This window comes from Sander vitreus, chromosome 12 (assembly GCF_031162955.1).
Source record: "Sander vitreus isolate 19-12246 chromosome 12, sanVit1, whole genome shotgun sequence".
In the NCBI taxonomy this organism is placed as follows: domain Eukaryota; kingdom Metazoa; phylum Chordata; class Actinopteri; order Perciformes; family Percidae; genus Sander; species Sander vitreus.
The window spans coordinates 26744914-26753803 of NC_135866.1; the positions used below are offsets into that span (position 1 = coordinate 26744914).

The 8890-nt window shown below is 41.1% G+C and overlaps 1 protein-coding gene across 3 annotated transcripts in view; it reads right to left on the reverse strand.

Annotated features, from left to right (window-relative positions):
* Positions 1 to 5524: 5524 nt before the first annotated feature.
* Positions 5525 to 8890, reverse strand: part of tmem68 (transmembrane protein 68) — a 14327-nt gene continuing 10961 nt past the window's right edge. For 2 of the 3 annotated variants that reach the window (XM_078264941.1, XM_078264940.1), the window contains exons 6-9: positions 8585 to 8778; positions 8111 to 8171; positions 6432 to 6571; positions 5525 to 6020 (exon numbers count right to left, since the gene is read on the reverse strand). In XM_078264941.1, coding sequence (XP_078121067.1) covers positions 5916 to 6020; positions 6432 to 6571; positions 8111 to 8171; positions 8585 to 8778 — 500 coding nt within the window. In that variant the 3' untranslated portion in view covers positions 5525 to 5915. Of the gene's footprint in view, positions 6021 to 6431; positions 6572 to 7288; positions 7407 to 8110; positions 8172 to 8584; positions 8779 to 8890 lie in introns of all 3 variants that reach the window. The other variant, XM_078264942.1, reaches the window with a different exon arrangement.

Genomic DNA, 8890 nt, shown 5'->3' on the forward strand with positions numbered 1-8890 from the left:
ACTTCACCTTCTTCTTACGCAATTACGCCAGCAATCCAGTTTAGCTTTAGCAATTTAGCTTTTCAGCATTCACAAGCATTTTCTGCAGGAAATGCATTTTCTAGTTATTATTATAATTATATTTATGTATTCTTATTTCTGAGGATTTCTCAGTTTAGATTTCTGATACATGTATTGTTTATTGTCCCTGCTAAACAAACTGTTATTATATTATAATATGTATTTGATAAAATAATAGTGCCATGCAGAAACCTTCCCAACCAGAAGACTGTATAGAGCAAGATTGGCGGATTAGCCTGCTATCTGAGTCTTAAACACTGGTCACAGGTCACAAATTATTTAAGAGAATCCCAGAGGAACAGAAATACATGTTGATTTTTTTGCTTGTAACATGGGAAAACATGGGATTCAACAAGCCACAAGCTGTATTCACCCTCTGTCTCTTTAAGGCCCCCTCCTGAAATAGGCCCAGTCTGCTCTGATTGGTTTACAATATGGGGCACCTTTGCAAAAGCAGTTCTCAAACCATGGGTGGAGATACCTGAAAATTAGCATAATATGTTTTCTTATTTTACTTTATATATCACTTATCTTTTTATACATATGCTATAATCCAGTGTGTGGACACTCTTCAAACTGGTATATTTTGCCTGGCATATTGGATGAGATGTGTATTAAGTAACCACCTTATATCTCCACACTACTATTTTCAGTCTTCATTAAGCCACCTAACTTGAGCAGAAGCACTACAAGCACAAACAACTGTGATCATACATTCAATAAAATAAATAGCAGAAAGGAATTTGCATGAAACATCTTAATAAAATAGATTTATTAAACAGGTTGAAGTGAATCTCAACATTTAAAAGTGCAACGTTTATACTGTATATTGACATAATTTAAAAATACAAGTTAGATCATCTCAAAACTAAAAACATAAATATTGAAAAAGGCAACCAGTACACAGAAGGAAAGCATCCAGTTAGACGTCACGTAAAAACATACTTGGTCTCACAAAGGCTTCTTTAAAAATACAAAATAAATAAATCAGAGTTGGCAGTGATACCTTGACGACCATTTGTTGAACCACAATATGTACATACTCATATATGCACACAATAAAGTGATAGATCAGTATTTGTACAGATATGATCAATATTACAGTGAGAAGATACTTTGTGAGCGGACACTGATGGTTGTATGAGCACTCATGAAAGGCTCCCTTTCGGTCTGTTCCCTGTCTAACTGTGTGTCAATCACTGCTCACGCATTCATTCTCCCTTGTGGGGGGAGGGGCTTAGGAGAACATTTTGGGCTTTAGCAGAAAGGGGGGGGGGGACTGAGAAGTTGTCGATGTTCACATTTTTTTTTCAAACTAGAGTCCTGGATCTTCACTATCCTACCTACAGCACCTTTAAGACCACTTTACTTCTGTCTTTGACTCTGAACTGAACTTTCAAGGCATCAAATCTCCTTCTCTGAAAACAGCTTAATTCATGCCTTGTGGCCTGAGGGACAGCACATATTATTTTACTTTCATCACATTAGTTGCTGCATTTATTTTAAATGTATTTTATTTTACTACTTTGTACCTGCCTGCTTGAAAGGCTTTTAATGTATGTATCTTAGAGTTATTCCAAAGTGAAAGGCTTTGGTGAGACAGTTTTGAGCTCTCGTCTGTGAGCTGCTGGAACAGCCTGACAGAGGATTGGAGGAGAGCTGAACACGTTGATATCTTCAAACAAACATTTAAAGCCCTGGCTTCTGCTCAAAGGCTGAAACGGTCATTAATGGCTTTCATCTATTTCGTCTGTTTCAATGATTTTGTTTTATTTTGAATACATTTTGAACTCACATCTCTGCTTATTTTAATTTGTGTGTGTGCATGCACGTCTCCTTCTTTTCCTAAATATAGTGCTTCTAGGTAGGGCTGGGCGATATGGAGAAAATCAAATATCACGATATTTTTTGACCAAATACCTCGATATCGATATTGCAAAGATATTGTAGGGTTGACAATTATTGCTTTCCCAAAATATTTACACAATGAGGTTTGTGATAAATAATCATCAGTAATGTGGATATAATGACTAAGTGGGTAAAGGCAAATAACAGAACAGCTGGAACAGTCTGGTAGGTTCAGAAAATGACATCACTTTACTGTAGAACCAGGAAAAGACAACACTTATGTCATATTACGATATTACAATATCCAAAATCTAAGATGATATCTAGTCACATATCACAATATGGATATAAAATCGATATATCGCCCAGCCCTAATTCTAGTGTTATTGAATAGTTTGTCAGTTACCTGTGAAGTGTGATTGACTGATAAAAGGCACCGACTGCATCTGTTCACCTACCAGATCTCTTTGGCATTTTCAGTCAACACACAAAGTCCACTGCTATTTGTAGGGCTACAAATAATGATTCATTTAATTGATTAATCTAGTGATTTCCAAACTTTTTCTGCCGGGCCCCCCTCCTAGATAAAAATATACAAACTACAAATTTTCTTGTCGTCGATTTAGTAGTTGTGGCGTTTGGTGTAGGGCTAGACTCAACTATTCGGATTTTTATTCGTTGGGAAGTTATTTGATTTTCAATTTTGGGATTCAAATTTTTTTTTCCTTTTTTTCTTTAATAGTGTAAAATCAAAATCCTCACAAAATGAAAAATTCCCTGTGGTTTTTGTCGGGATTAAGCAGCTAAACGTCTGCTAGCCGCTGGCTAATTTATGCAACGCTATTCCGTCCATCTCAGCCGAGAACAGAGAAATGCTGAATTATAACCCGAGCAGTCGGCTGTTTAGAGATCTGTGTGGTTATCCAGCAGCAGCCTGGTGTCGTTCGGGCAATTTAATGAAGGTAGAAATAGGACGGACGTCCGTAATGCCACTGCGCTCTGGTGAGGTGTGGCACTGGCCGGCTGAGTCCTGATCAGAAGCTTCGAATATTCACTACTAGAGGTGGTACGGTTCATGAAAAAACATCCGAACCGCTCGGTCCGCTTGACTCAGTTCGGAGCGTGTGTGTGTGTGCCGCACGGTTCGACGCATGCGTGATGTAGCCTCGTGCCCGTCAGGTGCCCGTATGTGACCTCAGACAGCTGTGTTTCCCTTTCGCGCGAAAGAAGAGGTGTGGACAAGTTAGCAACAAAACGTACAGCTAAAGACCGTGCAAAACATTTCAGACCGTCCTGCCAACCTGTAAACATTTTAACATCAATGTACTGTAACCTTTTTTCACTCTAAAGTCGCTGAAGCGGCTGCAGTTTAGATCCTGTCGGGTCTCTGCAGCGGGCGGGGCTGCTCAGTTCTCCCCGCGCCTGACGCACGCACGCTTCAATCTTCATGTGCTAAAAAGGCACATAAGTTCCTGTAGATGGCAATACACATTCTTTTTTTGCCAAATAAATGAAAAGCATGTTGAAATCATCTATGTCAAATTCAGTTTGTGCATGATTACATGATATAACTATATAATTATGTAATACTGTATCCTACGTTGTGGATAATTAAGCTATATATCATATGCTGAAGTATATTTCTGGAGTGTTAAAGATTAAAAGAAAAAATAACAAGAACCGTACCCCCCCATTCGCTACTGGTTAGTAACAAAGCCTCAAAGCACAAAAAACGGTATTCGGGACAGGCCTAGTTTGATGTAGATTAATCGCCAGTCTTTTCACAAACGTGTCCGTGCTTTTCTAGCAGTGCAGCAGAACCATGCATTATTTATTTATATTTAGCGGTGTCTCTTTTTTTTTTTTTGCACGACTAACAGTCCGATATTTCACACATCCGGTTTACAATGATATAAAACAGAGAAAAGCAGCAAATCCTCAGTTACTGCAATCGTTGTTGATTCATTTTCAGTTGATCAACTAATGGTTTCAGAACAAGACGGTTGCTCTAGCTTCTGAGCCAACGGAAACCCGTTTCAGGAAAATCTAAATATTAAAAAAGGTATTCCAATTGGAAGCGAGTGACATGAGATGGTCTGACACGGACAGCACCGGGGGAACTCAGGTCCTTACAGACTGTAGAGTCTGGATTTACACTTGGACATTTCAGTTAACAGTGGACGGTTCACTAACACTCTTCTGGTTCATTTTGAAGCCTAATCATATTGGAAATATAAACAAATATTTGTGCAAAATGGACAAATATAATATCAACACCTTACAGTATGATGTAATGTTATACAACATAATCTACAGCTTTACAAATTACCAAGAGATGAATCAACACCTCTGTAACAGTACCAGGCGTTCTAGTTATTTTGTCCAGAAGCTGACTATATACATGTAGGCCTACAAAACTACCTTAGAGAACTTCTTAGTCACTCAGAAGGACCTCATCGACTCGCTCTGCTGACAGGCTTTTGCTTCATGTTTGTCGAGATCGGTCTGAACTCGGAAAAACTGCTTTTAACTTCAGTGCACCCGACTCCTGGAACAAATTACAGCACTTTCTTACAACAAAGTCATTTGTGCCTTTTGGACAATTAAGAACTCTGATTTTAAACCTCCAAACTTCTACTTGTACTTGCTTTACATAATTGTACTTCATTTTAGATCCTAATCATGCTAATTTATTTATCAAATTATTTCTCCAATTCAGAAAGTTTTAGTAGCTTACGGTTGTTCTTATGATGGTGTCGCTTCTTTTCTGTGTTGTTTTGTTTTTTTCTTGTTTTTTCTTTCCTTGTTTTTGTGACTGACTCGATTTAAAGCTTTAGTGCGTAACTTTTTGATGTTAATGAACGTCCGTTACATTCAAGCCGTTGCCAAATGAGTTGCTACAAAGCTAATTAAGACTATCAGCTCCACACAACTCTCTCTGTGTTTCTCAGTATGGCTATGTTCAGAAGATTGTGGTGTCGTCCGGTGACTTTCGCGCGCAGAAACTCAGGTGAAGATAATGTCATCCAGTCCATCATGTTTTTTTAATCCTCCGTGTCCTCCTCGGCTACTAGCAACTGCGTGGAGGAAGCGCGGTCTTGAAAGGCTCGTATCATGCGGACACGCCGACAGTGTTGTTGTCATTACTTAGAATTCCTCATGGGGGAGACTGAAACTACGCACTATAGCTTTAATTGTAAACGAGCACCGCGCGGCTCCTCAATGATCTCTCGAGTATAAATAAAGGTTGAATGAATGAATGAACATAAAGGCAAAAAGTATTTGGACACCTCATCTGCCTGTTGCTGGCAGTTTACAGTACTAAGATTAGTCAGTTGAAAAGTACTGTAGTAAGAGAACTACGTTTAGTGAAAGGACTACAACTGTTTACATAACTGGGACGTTCATTACTGAGGGCCGACGCTCTTTTACAGGTTCATTAGGTAACATGCTTTGTTGTTGCATGCATGTTGTTTTGTTATAAGTAATTTTGGGGTACAATTTGGTTTTGATGAATTCTACAAGCAGCAATACCACATGCATGCAAACGGCCAGTTCCAAACGGGCACTGTACTAGTATCATTAAAAGACTTCAAGACAATCAGAACACAAGACATTTTGTAAATATTGTACACGTGTGTATTAAAAAAAATATTATCTTTGCATTTATCGTTTTTTTTGAGGTGTGATTATTATCGAGTCCAATATCACAACTTCAGGAAGTATATCTTTAAAGAGTTCATCAGATGAAAAAGGGAGTCAATGCACGCATGGAAACAGATCAGAAACGTGCGATACAAACAACATGTATGTAACAAAAGGGAGCTCAGCAGCTGCAGTCGGTGTTGTTTGGAAGCGGTGAAGAAAGCTGTGCAAATGTTCCAACATGTTGGGCCAACCAAACCTGTGCACACTGTAGCCATCTGAGCCAATGGGACGCGTTGTTTTTTGTTTTGTTTTGCTGCACATACTGGGTAGTCCGTCTCTGTTGCTGAACTGCTGCTGTGTTAGTGGTCTTTGTGTTTGGTGTGAAATCTCTCCAACAAGGCTCTCAGGATGTTCCCTGGGATCTGCTGGTGCTGGTCTATCAGAGACTGAACTGCCTGCTGCACCTGCGGAGCAACAGCACTGCGTATGAACAAACAGCTCACAGTGTTACAAACATCCCGCAGGACACCCCGAAAAACCCTACCACATTTAGAAGAGTGGTGATAGTTGGTGATAGGACCCTTCAAAATGGTAAGTTACACTGGTAACTCATGGTAGCTGCCACTGTGCGGACCAATATTTTTTCCTACGTTACACCTGTGAGAGTTTAAACTACGTAACATAAAATCAACAATGTCATTGTTACGACAAATACCATGGTATTTAAAAAATACAGGACTGGATTTAAAAGCCTAAACTTAAGCAGATTTTCAACCCAAATGGACTGTTGTGTTAAAAAAAGAGAGCAGGCAAGCAAGAAAGAAAGCAAAGAACAAAGCAAGAACGAAAAAGAAAGCTCTCCCAGCAGCTTTTACCTTCTCTGCCAGCTCTGCAGCGTTTATGTTGGGGTCATATGGGATGGGATCACCGAGGAAGGTACGGAACTTCACAGGAAATCCACCATAAACAGGAGCTACAGGGAGGCGAAACCTCTCGTACATCCAGCGGAAAAATCCTGAATAAAAAGAGAGTCAGAGAGAGAGAGCATGTTACATGGAGACATTTAGAGAGGATTCAGATAAAACTGTAGACCCGTAGTCAAATTTAACATTAGATATAAGAGTCTCTCTCTCTCTCGCTGTTATCAACTAGTATTGCTAACAATGGCTAACCTGGATAGAGCAAATCCCACTGTGAAATCTGACTTGTTTTACTCAAAACGCAGTCAACTCGAGTGTGACGTAATTCCCAGCTCCCGCTTCCGAGGTAAATGGAACGCACATCTGTCTCTTGTCCCTTCACGGACAAACAGTTGATCCCGGAGCATCTTTTAAACGTACACGTTCCACCAAAACAAGTTCCTTCCCGGGGCTATTTTCCAACGGCACCTTGGCGCCGTCCGGCGCTTAGCTCCGCCCAAGACGATTGTGACTGGTTTAAAGAAATGCCAATAAACCAGAGCACGTTTTTCTCCCATCCCGGAATGCTGTGTGGACTAGCCAGACCCTCCTCCGCAGCGCTGTAGAGGAAGGTCTGGCAAAGTGAGACTAACTGCCACACGACTGCGTGGACCATCGACTACCTCACCAACAGACCACAGTATGCAAGACTTCAGGACTGTGTGTCTGGTGTTCTGGTTTGCAGCAGGGGGGGGGCCCTAAGGGTACGGTTCTCTCTCTTGCCGTTTACCATGTACACATCAGACTCCAGACATAACACAGGCAACTGTCACCTCCAGAAGTTCTCTGATGATACAGCCATCGTTGGATGTGTATCAGAAGGGAACAAACGGGAATACGGGGAGGTCATCAAGGACTTTGTCGACCGGTGCGAGTTCAAACCACCTTCACCTAAACGACAGCAAGACAAAGGAGATGGTGATAGACTTCCACAGGAAGACCCCCCCACCGGACTACACTGGTGAATATCCAGGGATTAGATATCGAGATGGTGGGAGCGTACAGATACCTGGGCGTTCACCTCAACATTAAACTGGACTGGTCAGACAACATGGGTGTCCTGTATAAAAAGGGCCAAAGTCGTCGTCATTTGCTGAGGAGACTGAGGTTCTTTGGAATGTGCAGGACACCTTTATAGAGCCCCTAATATGCTTGTTTTGGATTTTCCTGTCTTTTAGTGTGTTTTAGTGCGCCTGAGACGTGCGTGTCACACAGGCAGTGTGCAAGCTCTAACCTGTTAACATGGGAGCCGAAATAAAAAAATGTGTAAAATGCCACGCATCCAGTGTGTATCTAGTATTGTCACTTATTTGAGAATGCCAGCCCAGTTTTTCATGTGCGCTGGCCATAGGTGCTGCCTGAGCAAGCACAGCCAGCCCAAAGGCTCGTTTGGATTTGGTTGACCAATCACAACAGAGTGGGGCAGCTGACCAATCAGAGCAGACTGGGCTTTTTGGTAAGGTGGGCCAAGAGCTCAGACAGAGGAGCAGCAGCAATGTGTGTGTGTGTGTGTGTGTGTGTGTGTGTGTGTGTGTCTCCTTTGTGAACTTCAAGGTGTGTGTCCATCAGTGATTTTAACTTTCTTCTACACTTACTGAGTGTTCCCAGAGATCTGAAGCCTTCCCTCAGATTCTGAGTAAACATTGGAATTATTGGCTGAAAGAAAAGAGAGCAAGAGAAAGAGAGGATTAGAGAGGGCTTTGTACAGTGCAGAATTCACGTAAAAGGAACTAATAAAACTGATTGAATAAAATCATTTGACACATGTACAATGTTAATGCATGTCCTGTGCTATGGCAAAGAGGAAAAACAAGAAATAATAGGAATTCTACATCCAATAATGTAAATTTTCGTAAAGATTTACAGAAGGGGATAGACCATGCATCCCAAAAAAATGTAAACATGTATGAATTGTATGCATGCTGTATCTGCAAGTGTATTGGGACACACTGTAATGTAACGTTAATTGGAATTTATAATGTGAATGTAATCTACAATGTCATGCAGTCAAAGCTAAACTTTAACAAAAGCACTGACAGTAACAGTAGATTTTAGGAACAACAACGCACCACTTGAGCGTCGATGGCGACCTGGGCGAAGCCTTTGCGTTTGCCCCAGAGAAGAGGGTAGGTCTCATCACTGAACAGAGCCTCCCGCACTCCTCCTGGAGAAATCCCCAACAGGTGACCATTCCTCAGAGCCCGCACACACTCTTCCTGAGGACCGTGGATCACACTGAACACCTCCAACAGTAACTTGAAACCTGGAGGGCACAGTTACACATAGTCAGACTCTAGTTTTGTTAGGGCTGCGCAATAAATATATTTTTTTAATCGCCATCGCGATATCAACTGGCGCAATAAACACACTGCGAA